At 39.7% G+C, this 14,537-nt stretch overlaps 2 protein-coding genes across 3 annotated transcripts in view; one reads left to right on the top strand and one right to left on the bottom strand.

The window, feature by feature from the left end:
* The window catches only part of LOC116670922 (desumoylating isopeptidase 1-like), a 3,891-nt gene extending 3,041 nt beyond the window's left edge, over positions 1 to 850 (top strand). For both annotated transcript variants that reach the window (XM_032501643.1, XM_032501644.1), the window contains exon 6: positions 1 to 850. This exon is cut by the window's left edge and continues 824 nt beyond it. The gene's annotated coding sequence lies outside the window, so the exon portion shown is untranslated.
* A 659-nt stretch (positions 851 to 1,509) lies between these two features.
* shisa8b (shisa family member 8b) overlaps positions 1,510 to 14,537 on the bottom strand; it is a 39,368-nt gene continuing 26,340 nt past the window's right edge. Inside the window, exons 3-4 of the mRNA XM_032501636.1 lie at positions 13,431 to 13,541; positions 1,510 to 6,183 (exon numbers count right to left, since the gene is read on the bottom strand). Of these exons, the coding sequence (XP_032357527.1) occupies positions 5,639 to 6,183; positions 13,431 to 13,541 (656 nt within the window). The 3' untranslated portion in view covers positions 1,510 to 5,638. The remainder of the gene's footprint in view (positions 6,184 to 13,430; positions 13,542 to 14,537) is intronic.

The raw sequence follows: 14,537 nt of genomic DNA, 5'->3' as shown, positions 1-14,537 counted from the left end.
TATGAATTGATACTATAAATTAAATTGAAATTGAATTAAAAATATATTACAACTTACACATTATGGCACAAATATTTTCATTTATTTTTCAGCTCCTACTACTTGAGCCCCGTCTCTGTGTGTAACGCAGAGTTTTTCCTGGATGTCTTTATGACGTATAACGTTGGACAGCCAGTCAGTGTTTTGATTTTGTTCCTGTGGTTATTAATATGTCAGGACTGCACTCCAAGGGCGAGGCCAGAGAAAGTCAAAGTCAAAAGGAAGGTAAAACAGTAAAACAGTTCCCCTGGCCTGTCTTTGTATTCAACTGTAGAAAATACAGTTTGACCAAATCTAATGGGTTGTCTGTAGTGTACACGTGTGTAACCTCTGAGATGCTTCTCTTTATCCACGATCATCTCCTGACCACATTGTTTTTTTTGTTTTTGTTTTTTAAATACAAGACCAATCACTTGTTTATTGTTCAGTTACTTTACCTGACAAGACTTTGAATTTGTTGAATTTGTAAAGACAGCCTGTTTTATATCCAACAATTTTACCTGGAAACATTGAATATTGAAGTTTTGTATAGTTTGTATTTAAACGACTATATAGTAAATTACATGTGCAGCAGGTGTTGATACAAACAGCCACTTACCTGCAGTGCTGCGGGGCCATTCATCGCTCCTTGAAGAAAAACAAGATATTTTTGCCATCATTGTCTTTATTGTCATTTCTATGGAATTATTGATTGTAATTGTAATTTGAATATGTATATTGTTTAATCTATAGCTATTCCTTCTACTTGATAATACTTAAAGAGTGTCTGCTGTTTGTTAAAAAGTATTAAATTGTCTCAAATTTGATTTTATGTACATGCACAAGGACTCTAAATTCACTTATATTTCTCTTAAATCGACTAAGGTCTTAATTTGTATTAAAATTGGTCGAATAAAGAATTAAAAATGTAAGGACGCCACGAACTACTACTACTACAAAAGTTGTGTGTTCATGTAGCATCAGGAGCAGCCACAGGATGGCAGTACAGGCTCACTGCAGCGGCGGCTGCTAGTTTCTGCCCCGATACAACAAGGCGACATACATCTTTAATGTGTTTACATTTGTCCAATTGACGGTGAATTGGTGGTTACTGGGACATGTTTGTGATTGTCGCTGCTTCAAATCCCAGCTGGGACAATGTTAAGGATGTACTCTGTGGCTGACAGGGAAACAGCTCTCAATCTCTAATCTGTCAATAGATAACTGTTAATTATAGCACTATTTACTATTAAAGAGCTCAAATTGGCTCTTAAATCCATATTGGCTCATCATGATGTTTTGAGCAACTGACTGCTGTCAAGCTGTCATTTAGTTTTTTGACTGCGGGGAGTTTTTTTGTCTCTTTCATGTGTTGAGCATTTCGCCGACCCAATTAAGGTGTCTGCTGCTTAGTGAGTGTTTTGCCCCAAAGATACCAAAAGTCAATTTTTTTTCGATAAAAACACAAGTCTAACCAAAGCCTTGCATTGGTTTTACAATCTTTAATATGACATATCTTCAAAAGGGCATCAGTTGCTAAACAATTCTATGCGTGGAACATTTTGGGTAAAAATGAGCTGTTTTGTTGTAATAAGAAGTACAGGTACATACAGTATATACACATTTTTAGCTAATTAACCAATACACTTTGGATTAACTTAGCTTTATTTGTATTTATACATTTATCACAAATGTTTAATTGATCTTTTCTCTTATATATTCCTTTGTTAAACATACACTATAAGATACTCCAAGACAGTAACCTGCAGAGGTTCTTAGTGGCAAAGTGGGGTGATGTCCTTCCTTTCATTTGGTGCAAAAAAAACTCTTTTGCACAGCCTAGTATCCTTACAAAGCGCTAATTTTTACAATCTTCACTCTGCGTTTGCAAACCAGTTTTCATCCAACCGTTGCATGCTCACTGCAAGTCAAATTACTATATCAGCCAGTATTGTGTAATCGATTATAGAAACACCACCCTGTCTGCTCTATAGTTACTTTGTCCTAAACTGCAGTTCACTGGTGTCACTGTGTTTTGCCACTAATGTAAAAACCCACTGCAATAATGTGACAGACAGTACAGCAGACCTTCTTTATCCTCCTCTATTGCACATTAGAAAATTGCACAGCTCAGCTAATGTAGTATCTCTCTATGCATTATGTTTCATGTTACTAAAATCCTTAACATGAAATAATCTGTTAAAATCGGACAGCAATTGTAATAAGTACTCTTAGACTTAAAATGACTTAGTTCATACAGCCCTTATTCAAACAAAATATATATATATAAAAGTCCATTAAATCCACATATTTACACAATATTCAGAAATAAAGCAGAACACATGGTCTTTCCAATGATGTTTCCACTACCTAAAACCTCACATTCAAAAAAGATTGAATTTTAAATGTACACAAGATGAGAAACATTTATCACGAATAGATGACAAGAACAGAGGGGTAATAGTGTTTTAGGTGGGGAAAATGCATGATTTCATACCAAGAAAACATTGGAAGCACTTGTTTACGGCAAAGAACTTAACGTCTATTGCTCATTAAAAAACAAACAGATTTTGTGTCTGAGCAACATTTTAACTTACAACATCAAGCATTGAGAGGAAATAATTCCTGCCCAAGATCCTTTGCTGCATTGGTAATGCCAAAATGACTTTTGCATCAAATCGCGAGCAAACTTATGAAGAAGAGATGTGTTTGTGAAAGAGAGAAGTGCTGGTTTTTTGACCAAAGCATTAGTCACAGTAGTCCTAATGCTTCATTTTCTAAAACTTGTTAAAACATATGTTGTAGAGTAGAAATCGGAGAAAGACGGTGATTATAGGTTGAAATGGGCCCCGTCTGCAGCAAGATGCTTATAAAACATCCCCTGACGAGATCTGTCTTTGAGACATTGTGTGGTGCGCTGTGTGTGGATGTTGTGGAGAGGCAGATTTTGGCAGTGAGAAGAAAGACTGATCTGATTCCATTGTAAAAGCTCCTATTTTCAGATATCTACAGTATTTGTGGTTATCTCGTGCCACTTAATAGCATTGTTCAAATGTACTAGACATATTCTTAAAGAAAACACGGCAGCGGCAGCACCTGTGTATCTGTGTGTGTCAAAGTTGCCACCTGAATTTGATTTGGCCAAATTTGTTGAAGTTATATAATGGGCTTTATGATGTTTATATGGGTGTAGTTTAGCGGCAAAGAGGGGGTTTGGTTATTTAATATTGTTGTGTTATATTCTTGGCTCTGTGTCCGATCATTATGACTCTTAATTTAGCTGTGAGAAAAGCACTTCACGCAATAATCAAATAAAAAGTTTATCATAATAAAATCTTCTCTTCTGCTCTTTCAGGACAAATGTTGGACCTGTTACAGACCCTTACGGAAACGCTTCTGGACACACGTGCAATCGTCGTTAACAGCTCACTTCATTGTGCAGTTCCTGAGGGTGTTGCAGCCATAAACCTTTGCATTAACTGTTGCGTGTTCATTGCAGCAGCTCTGCACACACTGTCCTTTGCGGTACAGGCTTCCGAGACAAGATGAGACATGTGTAACGCTTCAGGCCTGGAAGTGCCTCAGCGAGTTCCCCTGTAATGGTGCCTGGGGGTTTTGCACACAGGCATCCACACACGTCCACACACTCTGAGTTATGACCCAGACAGCTTAGTAGTGAGAGACCCAGATCCACAATGACTCCGTCCCTTTCCATTCCCTGGGGAAAGAAAACATGTGGCCATGTTCATTTGTTTTTCACTATTTTCGCTTCTCTCTTCTCTCTTTGTCTTCTTTTCTAAAGAGTCCCAGCCTCTGGGTCCCGCAACGTCCCTCTTTTTTTCTCCTCTCCCTCTCTCTGGACGGGATGGAGGCTGATGGGAGCTGACATGATGGTGGCATTGTCCTCGCCGTCGAGTTAATGTGACCGCAGGGATGCTGTCCCTGTATACTTGGCCTGATGGTACAGAATGCAAAGCGCTTCATCATGGAAAGAGGGTGGGAGAGGCCGAGAGGGATATAAACAAAAAACAAAACAGCTGTGCATGGAGGTAGACCGAGAGATGCAAAGTAGTAGAGAGTTTACAAGAAGAACAGGAGGGAATTCTCAAAGAAATACACACATGGCATCTACGGGGCCTATAAATAACTTGTACGGTGTTACATTGAGATAATTTATGTCACTAGAAACCCTTATATTCCATTCATGCCTAAAATAAGTAGGATTTTTACTGCCCAATACCACAAACCAACCAATAACAATTTTTTAATTTGTGCTTCAAAATCTGACTACAGAATAAACCGCACTCACTGGAGTTGTTAAGAACTCTGAAACTGCACTGCAAAGCATTTTAGTGAAAGTATGATCTCATGTCTGTGCCAAAAAGCAAATGATAAGAAGCTTATTATTCCAGTATTTATTACAGGAATATAGTCACTTTTTCACTTCATGTTTCTGTTGAATTTCCCCTTACACGTCCCTGTTGTTCCATGCAATGGTAACTTAGTAGCTAAGAGGAACAGTTTAGTATTTTGGAAAATATGTCTATTTGCTTTCTTGCAGTGTTAGATGAGAAGATTGACACCACCCTTGTGTCTTTACGGTAAATGTAAAGCTACCAACATTAGGCCGTTAGCATAGCTAGCATGAAGACTGCGCTCCTAAGTATTTTGTAACCGTTGCTAAGCTAAGCTAACTGGCAGCTGACAGAAGTTTCTTATTTAGCATACAGATTTGAGAGTGGTATCGGTTTAAAAGGACATTATTTGTTTAAATGATTTTGCAAGTTCTACTGGTGGCCAATGAACGTAAAGGATTTTCAGTGTTCCTCCAAATTAACTGTATTAATTGAATGGTTCCTGAGGTCTAAATTCTGTAGATGAACCGCAGAAATTGATTACATTACGATAGATGATAGCACTAAATGGCTGTTTTTAATTGAAAAAATTAGGAAGTATGGCCTCTGGATACAGTTTATTCTGGAATGTTTTTAACAACCAAACCTAACCATGAGTCACGTTGCTATTTTGTAGCAACATGTACCGAGGACCTACTGTTCCTAAATGTAATTGGAGTTACCACAAATGCTCTGTTCATTCCTGCTAAATCTGACAGGAAGCCATCATGTAAAAACTTCACAGACACAATCAAGCTTGCTCCCTAAGAGCTGGTACATGTAAAAGTTGTTCAGTTCTCCTATCCCTATTCCTATAAGGTCAGTACAACCACAATGAAACCACAAAAGCTGTACTCGTTGAGAATGTATAAAGACCTGTAAGATTCTGTAGGACCTACAGTATAGGAGCCTGAGAGTGGTTGATTTCCTTTCAGCCACAGTCTATATGCTTTATATGAGCAATGCACAAGACCCTTGCTGGACTCCAAGAATAATCTTTACAAGCTGAGTGCATTATCTGTAAGACTGGTGGTTTTGTTATGCTGCTTATCTCCTGAATCTCACTGTTTCCATTTATCAAAATCCCCCTTTTCATCTTGTAAATCTGAATGTGTTTAATATCTCTCACTTGTTGGGCTAACTGTCCCTAACTGGCATTAAGCTAGGACCAAAGGTTTTTGTTAGTATGAGACATTTCAGCACGCTGCTCTCTAAAGACTTGCCGCTCAGACGGTCACCTCAGTTGTACTGTGAGTGGAGTAACTCTTCTGCCTGTTGTGGTGGTAGTAGGAGGGTTGAGATGGGTGTTGCCCCTGTACATGCTGCCCCTGCCCTGCCCCCCCTCCAGCTCCTCCGTACATCCCTCCATAGGGCTGGCTAAAGAGATCCGGCATGTTCTCTATGCTCTCGTGCCTCCGGGTCGAGTAGGCATGTCTCCGGGTAGAGTTGTGCATGGAGGAGGAGGCGTGCCCCGGGGCAGAGGCCTGTCGGTGGACGTGGCGGCCAGTTGGCTCCCAGGCTTTGAAGGCCGAGCTGGAGAGCAGCGGGTGAGTGGTGGTCTTGGGGAGGCGCGAGTGCTCCAGGTGGTTGGAGGGGATGGAGATGGAGAGGGGGGCGTGGAGATCATGGTGCGCCGACGCGGACTGGTGGACGTAGGATTTCTCTTTGGGCGGAACAGGCACAGGCTGGAAGGCAGGAGGTGCCACAGGTTGGTACTGGGAGAAGTCCATGAGCGGGAAACTCTTGTAGTAGCTACGAGACGCGGTGTGCGCTGTAACCAAGAAAAGGGGTGGGTAAGAAAAAGTTACATCTATACAGAGCATTTATCAGTAAGTGATAGAATCATTTAACTTTAATACAAGTTTTTTTTTTTTTTAAGTTTCGGATAGAGATGTTCCCGATACAATTGCAATACCTGAACTTGCGTATCAGTTGATACAGAGTACCGATTCTATAGCCTACTAGCGCGTTTAAAAATTAAAAAATAATGACATAATTACCGTAAATTTTTTAATAGCTGTATATTGCTATCGTTGTATGGCCTGGCTCAGGTTAAACATGAACCAATACAATCAGACTTTCCTTTATTAGGCTATCTAGTTTGACAGTCAGGGCGTTTTCACACCTAAAAGTCTGGACCAAGGTCCGAAACCAACGTTAGTGTTTGATTAAATTGTAAACATTTTATCCCTTTCTTTTTGGTTTCACATAGTGATTTTGCTAGTCATGTCGTCACTACGTACGTGTGTTGCGTCTCCCTTCGGTGAGTAGACGGGCGTGTGACGTTGGCGGGTTGTCACTTTGGCATTTTTTGCCGGTAGTCTTTTCCGTATGAATGAAAGTGAATGAGGAAATCCTGATTGTGTTATTATGTTGTTACTACCAGCAGCAACAGCATCAGCACCAAATGCAAGCTTAGCACACTCTACAAGCACAGTACTTGCGAGAAATGTACGTTTTCGTATGTCGGCATTTTTGTGAGTGTTTTCTAATTGAATTTTGATGTTTTTGTCGGACCAAATTGAAATTCAATATCTAATCTCCTCCTCTCCCCACGTAGTTCCAGTGTTTTCATATAGCAAACGAACCAAACCATGGTTCAGTTTGGTCCAGACCAAGACAAACCTCTTTTGGTCTTTTGTTCTGGACCGTGGTCCAAGGCACCTTAATCACCTGCTATTTTGGTTCAGACAATACTGAAAAGTCCTGACCAAATGAGACAGATGTGAAAATGCCCTCAGTCATAACGAAAAAAGATCATAAATAAACTACTTCAAATTATAAATATTTTTTAAGGCTATATTACGTGGTACCAAATTGTGCGTGCTCGGCAATACCAGCATTTTAGTCCATATCGGAGGCATTGCCAATACTGGAATAGTTATTGGAAAAACATCTTTGGTTTTGGACATCATTTCTACTGTATGTGAAAATGAAACAGAAGCAGGTTTGCCACATAGCCTGACACGTTTGAAAGAAAAAAAGACTGTGACTGGTAAAAGGATTTCCTAAACTTTCTCAACTTTGACTTTGACTTTTAGGTGTGAAAACGCCCTGATGGTCAAACTAGATAAAGGAAAGTCTAATTGTAATGGTTCATGTACTGTAGTTTGTGTGAACAGTCTTTCAGTGCAATGAGGGAGACAGACATTTTAGGTCAGTTAATTGAGATAGGTTTGAAATATTTTCGATTCTCTTTTCTTTCTGTTTCTTTCTCTAACCCTAACCCCATCATAGTTCATTGTAACAATGTTGGCCTGTTCCTAGCAGGTAATACTATCATAATTGGTACAAACGATCGCCAAAGCGACACAAATAACAAAAAGTTGAAATCATTCTTTGATTTAATGCAGTATGTGCTGTTTGTAACCTTCAGCAATTAGGCCAGTATAGCAGTACATGCTATTTTTGGCCTCCTCAAACTTGTTTAGAGTCGTTTTCAATTTGTCACAGTCAGATGCAGTTTTGAGTCACACACAGATGTAGCCTAAAATGAACTTTCAGTGTGTAAACACCGAGTCTGTCATTGTAAGAACACTGATGACTGAATCACACTTAATCCGCGATGCATTTATGCTACGACCTCCCAGCTCCAACCTGTCAGCTATGTTGTCTTCGTTTGCTCCTCAAAGTATTTTAGAAACTTTTGAAAAAAAGAAAATACACATTCGTATTTATACAAAGGACAACTAGAATTTATATACTGTAAAACCCACTTTCAAATTTAAAACACTCACTCAGGGCTTTTCCTTCTTCCGCCTCACTTGGTCTGGCACGACCACTAGCTTTTGGCGGCTAATGCAACCACGTCTCCTAAACAATTACACTCCCAAACAACTAAACTGCATTCTCAATTACATTTCCAGGGAAACCCATTTTGTCCCAAATTACACGTCCTATCAGCTCCAGGCACACTTTGTGAAATGTTTACAGTTTTAAACACCTGGTTAATGCTGTGAATTGAAACTAAGCTACTTGGTTAGAAATAAGATCATGGTTAGTGAGTTTGTTTCGTTTGTTAAGTTAAAATAACTTATGGTTTCACACGGGACGCAAACAGCGGTCTCTTGGGTGAAAGTCCCGTGTTAGTTTGACCCATCCTCCGCTTGGGCTTTAAATACAGACTTTGATTAGAAACTTTTTTGTGATACAACAAAAAACAGTGTTATCTGGGACAAAAAATAAATACAAATTTGAAGAGACTGGCAGTTGTTTTCATGCTTTTAGAACTGACATTACCGAGCCAGTTTGACTTTATGACTCATCTCTACTTCTGTTACAGTTACTGTTACAGTTGTTCAGCATTCACCAGTCAGTCTTGTATAAAGTATTACTTGATAAGCAATACTTGAGTAAAAGTACAAGTATCTTACCAGAAAACAACTTTGGTAGGTGTACTTCGTTACATTACAACACTGTCACCATTATACAATAAATGTTACTTAAAGAATTATGTTTCTCACTCTAAATGGCCATCAGAAGCACAACAAGATGTTTGACAACTTTTTCTCCCATTACAAATAAATAAGAATTTCTTGTCCAGAAAAAACACTTTAAATGAGTGGAAAGATTACACCCATAGAGAGAATTAGAAAATCAACCGGTCAGGGCGGTCAGGATGAGGGGGAGGGTTTGAAGAAGATCAAAGAGGAAAGCTGGTGATTTAAGTATTTCCAATTGGTGTATGCCCACAAGGTAAATAGTAGTAGTCCTCTTGCTGGAATAGGAGAGGGCAGAAGGGCGAGAGAGGAATGAGGAGGGAGGAAGTGAGGAGTGCAATGGAGATGATGGAGGTAAAGGTATGTGTGTCAGGATGCAGGGACATTGCAATGAAGGGTTATAAATACCCTCGCCCTTAGTCCAGAGTGTGTGTGTGCGTGTGTGCGTGTCATGGACTAGCATGAATGTCACAGAGAATTATTTAAACAAAGTAAAAACGGAGGTCATTGCCGCTAGCTTCCTGGCTACATGAACAGTACCCTTGTCTCTGTGTGCGTTTCATCCTGTTTGTCCAGAAGCCGGAGTCCACTAACAACAGCTGTTGTTGTCAGAAGCTACTATTAAAGTAAATAGATAATACAACTGATTCACCTACTGATTCATATTAAGTATAATATGTGAATATCCTGTTTGCAGACAGTTTGGTAAAGCTGTATGGATGATGTATGATGACAAGGACGGATCGTTTGGAAGGCCATGTCTTTTTTTAAATCATTTTTTCTGCTACATGGATCACTAACTGGTGAGGATACCGACAAATAACCCGCGACTTTTTAACCTCCGTTTTTAAAGCGTAACTCATGCCAAAATGCAACCTAGGGTCTTTTGGGGAATGTGCCTCCGTCAAACCTTTGTTTAAAAGCATAATTAGGACGTAAGCGTCACTTTTAAGATTGACTATTTTCGTTTTCGATCAAGTGGACTTTTGAATGTGAGTGCTAGGGGCACTACTATGATTGCATCAAAATCCCTATTTTTATCACCAGGGGCTCTCCACATGAACTGGAGCATTAGAACATTGTTTGTGTACATAGAGTTTATTAAAACGCCAAGATGGCGGCAAGCGGGAAAAACCAACTGCTAAAGTGAGTTGTTAAAACCTTTCTTTTTAGTAAACTCTGTGACCATAAATAATATTCTCAATGCTCCTGTTCACGTGTAGAGCCCCTGGTGATACTTGGAGCAAAGTTTCATGTCGAGTCGAGCCTTCTTAGTGTTTTAAAAATAGTGATCTTGATGCAATCATAGTGGTGCCCCTAGCACTCCCATTGAAAAGCCTATTTGACCAAAAACGAGAATATGGTCAATCTTAAAAGTGGCGCTTAGTCCTAATTATGCTTTTAAACGAAAGTTTGACTCGGGTCCATTTACAAAAAGACCCTAGGTTGCATTTTGGCAAGAGGTACGCTTTAACAGCACATATGTAGCCTGTATGTAGTGCGTATTTTGTTTTATAATAAGTGATCTGGAGATGATGTTTACAACCAACTCAACATCAATTAGCTAGGAAGCTAAAGGTCTGTAGAAGCCTTGGGCATCTCCCAATTGTAAATGTATTGCATGTACAGTGTGTAAAGATTGTTGTTGTTTGAAAATGAATCTCAGTCAACCTTCCATGGATTATACCGGTTCAAATCTACCCTGACAAGCAGTGATTTGCCTTTAGCCCCCCTTTAGAGGATTGTTTTGTTCTAATGTGATACCTGGGGAATACACTGTTACACCCACTACTTTTCAATGACAACAACATGTGTGTGTGACCTTTGCCGTCATGAAACTGTCCAGTACATTCACCTGGTAAAAACCCCTGCAGTCTCTTTTCCAAGCTGTAGTAGCTTTGAAGGATCACACATCTCTTACGAAACCACATTTATAACCCCTAGTTCCTTCAGAGGTGGGCAGCCTCTGATATTTAGCAATTTGTAAGTCGCTTTGGATAAAAGCGTCAGCTAAATGACATGTAATGTAATGTAATTACATTCAGGAAAGTTGTTGTGCATAAAGACAATTATAAATAATCTGATTGTATAGATTTATGTACATTTGTGATAAGATAAAGCATATTTTTAGCCTGTGACCATGACTGATGTAGTGCTGCATAATAGGGATGGACTGATACCAATGCCAGTATCGTGGATCAGTCCGATGCGAAGCACATGTACTTGCACTAGTCATAAAAGTACTCCGATACTACCACACCCGATACCACCTCATAGCAATGTGATAATAACTTCTCCGTCAAGCAGGCATAGGCAACGGAAGAGGAGCAATGCCAGCCGTTTGGCTGTAAAAAAAAATAACTAGGCTCTTGCTCAGTGCATGATTGCACTTGACGACCAGCCATTGCCAGTTGTTAATAATACTGGGTTTCGACGTCTTGTCAGTGTACTGGAGCCGAGAGATTCCCAGCCGTCACCACATCACAGAAATGGTGTTTCCAAAGTTGCTTTGTGAAAAAGCACATAAACAGCCTGTTGGAGTAGTGGTGTTAGCCCAATGTCTCGCATCAGCTAAGAGGCCTAAACAAGCCATATTTCAATCGGCTCTCTCTGCATGCGGTTTCTACACAGCGCTGTCTTAACAACCACAGTTCTACTCTTGTAAATAACAATTTTTATACAAACTGGCTGAAACGAAAGCTCTTGGTGTGCTCTTGGTGTGTAGTCTAACTGTTTTAACTGTTCTAGTTTGCCACATGTCTTTACATTTTGGTCAAGATCTTGTGAACTTTGCTGCTGGTGTAAACTAACCACCCTCTCTACTGGATCGGTAAATCCACATAGGCACTTAATATGCACGTGAATGACGTCATTGGACTTTGCGTTCTTCATTCTAATTAATTTTTGATATTAGGAATTATATGATTTATTTTATTGACATTAGCCCGGGGAAATGTCCAGGCCCAGGCAGTGAGTTATGAATAGAAAAAGGAATGGTGCTTTGAAAATACTGCTTTGTTCAAAACAAAATCAGAGAAGGCCAAAATCATCTGTGGGTCTGAAAACACCCTCGGACCACAGAGGGATTATTAAGTACTCGTATTGGTACTCGGTATCGACAATTACCCAAATATAAGTAGTTGTACTTGATCTTAAAAAAAAATGGCATCGGTGCATCCCTACTGCATAACATATTTAAAATATCTATTAAATGTGAAGCTTAGTGTAATATATAGTTAAAAGGGTAACACTTGATAATAGGGGTATAAATCATATACTTAAGTAATGTGTAACTAAAACATGACTCACGATGATTTAATGCAGTGGTTTCCAAACTTTTTCAAGTCAATGACCCCAACACTGACACAACCACGGACCCCCATTTGATTTGATTTAGTCCCACGGTCCCCCATTTAATAGGGTTATTATTATTACAGAAAGTGTATGAAAAGTTATGTATGGACTGAATTATAGTCAAAACAAATGGTTCTACCTTGAAAACCACTGATTAAATGCATGAATCGATGCAGGATGGATCATCACTTCCTGTTGCTCACTATAACAAATCATCAAGAAAGGTTTGCTTAAAACAAATAGCTTTATATTTCTATGAGCTGATACTTTTCTGCTGTCAGAGAGGCAGAGCAAATTCATGGGTCTGAATTCGTGAAACATCCTACAGTATTTCATGCATTAAATTATCATGAGTTATGTATTAGTTAACCATACAATTTGTACCCTTATTGTAAATTGTTGCAGCAACAATGATGCAAATGAAATGGACATTGTGGGAATCCTTGAGGGAACTACTCGCAGTGCATACATTTGATTTCACACGTCAAATTTGGACATTTAAATGGTGGGAAAGCAGCTACCATATAACTGTTTGAAATAATGACATGCAAAAAGACCAAGGTTGGGAAAGAACCTTCCTTTAAGTTAAAGTTTTATTTTTGTGTAGTTAAAATCAAAGGGAGAAAAATCACTAGTCACATAGTCTCCATCACGTTTGCCCAGTAGTTTCTTCCCCCCCAAAAGCTCCAGTGCTGCTCCCATAGGTTGTGTTACATGAAATACTGTACATGTATTAGAGATGCGTCCTTCACAATGACCTGTGCTGTTTGGTTACACTGCTAAAATGTATTTAGTTCAGTGATCTTATCTTTAATAAGTTTTAATATCATTAAAACAAAGGTTCTTCTGCTATAACTCTGATTAAACTGTTCCCTCGGCTTGTCTGTAGGCCATAAAAGGAACTGTGGACTAAGTCTACTGTAATCAGACCATCACTCAGTCACATTTAGAGGCGGTCACACCACAGGAACAGCGTGGGCTCCTCTTTAAGATCAGTTCTCTGTTTGCCAAGAGGCAAAGAGACCCTCATTGTTTAACAGCTTGTGTACTGTCTGCTGCCTACTGTACCCTAAAGGTTATTGTGTCGGTTGGAATTAGCATCTGTGTGTTTGTGTGTGTGTGTGTGTGTGTGTGTGTGTGTGTGTGTGTGTGTGTGTGTTGTGTGTGTGTGGTGTGGTGTGGTGTGTGTGTGTGTTTGTTGTGTGTGTGTGTGTGTCCGACTTACCCACAGCTTTGAGGGAGGTATATGTGAGTCCTACTGTGCTGTGGTTGCCTCTGCGGGTGTGGCAGCCCTTGGCCAAATGGCCGTAAGCCGAGTTATTCAGATGGTACTGTTCTGGTGAAGACAAGCAAAGAGAGAGAGAGAGAGAGAGAGAGAGAGAGAGAGAGAGAGAGAATTAGATTTTGGTGGTTACACTAGTCCGAAGTGTGTGGTGTCTCATATTGTTGCTGTCGTGGCAGAAACCTTGTATGTCCATATTTTGTTATTTAAAGCTTTAGTACTAAACTTTTTGATATTAATGAACACCCGATACAGTCAAGCTATTGCCAAATGAGTTGATCCAAAGCTAATTAAGACTATCAGCTCCACACAACTCGCTCTGTATTTCTCAGTATGGCTATGTTCAGGAGATAATGTCGTCCGGTGACTTTTGCTCGCAGCAGCTCGAGTGAAGATAATTACCTCTTCTGAAGAGTCCATCATGTTATTTTTAATCCTCCTTGTCCTCCTCGGCTACAAGTAACTGTGTGGAGGAGGGCAGGGGGTGGTGCGTAATCACGGAAGGCTTGTATCACGCGGATGCAGCTCCTCATTGAGGAGACAGAAGCTACGCACTATACAGTAGCTTTAAATTCTCTTTCGTAAATCAATGCTATTGGTCACCCTTTATGCCTGTCAGCAACAATATATATTTCATTTTTTTTTTTCAACTATAACTACAACCTTTCTTAGTCTTTTAAAGATGCCATAACCATGCTGTAGTTGCCATATGCAGAAAATAAATACATTTAAGAAATGGTGGCATTGAACTAAGACTGGATTAGCTGCTTAGGTAGCCCTGGAGCCTTACAGGTCCAGTGTGTAGGAATGTCTGCCATCTAGCGTTGAGATCATATATTGCAATCAACTCTCTTGCACCTCACAGTTCAAACTACGTATTACAGCTACGGTAACCTTCAGGCTTCAAAAGCCGGTCTCTTGCTCTTTTCAATATGCTTTTTCTTTTTCTGGGCGAAGAAGAAGACTTCCGTTCCTGAAATTTAGATTTTGAATACGTGTGGTCCTCCACGTTTTCTTCTTCAAACTTGCCGGGGCCTGGAAGCAACGCTA

The sequence above is a fragment of the Etheostoma spectabile genome, chromosome 21 (assembly GCF_008692095.1).
Source record: "Etheostoma spectabile isolate EspeVRDwgs_2016 chromosome 21, UIUC_Espe_1.0, whole genome shotgun sequence".
Classification (NCBI taxonomy): Eukaryota; Metazoa; Chordata; class Actinopteri; order Perciformes; family Percidae; genus Etheostoma; species Etheostoma spectabile.
Note: the sequence above shows the minus strand (reverse complement) of the source record. Positions and strands in the feature narration are given on the sequence as shown.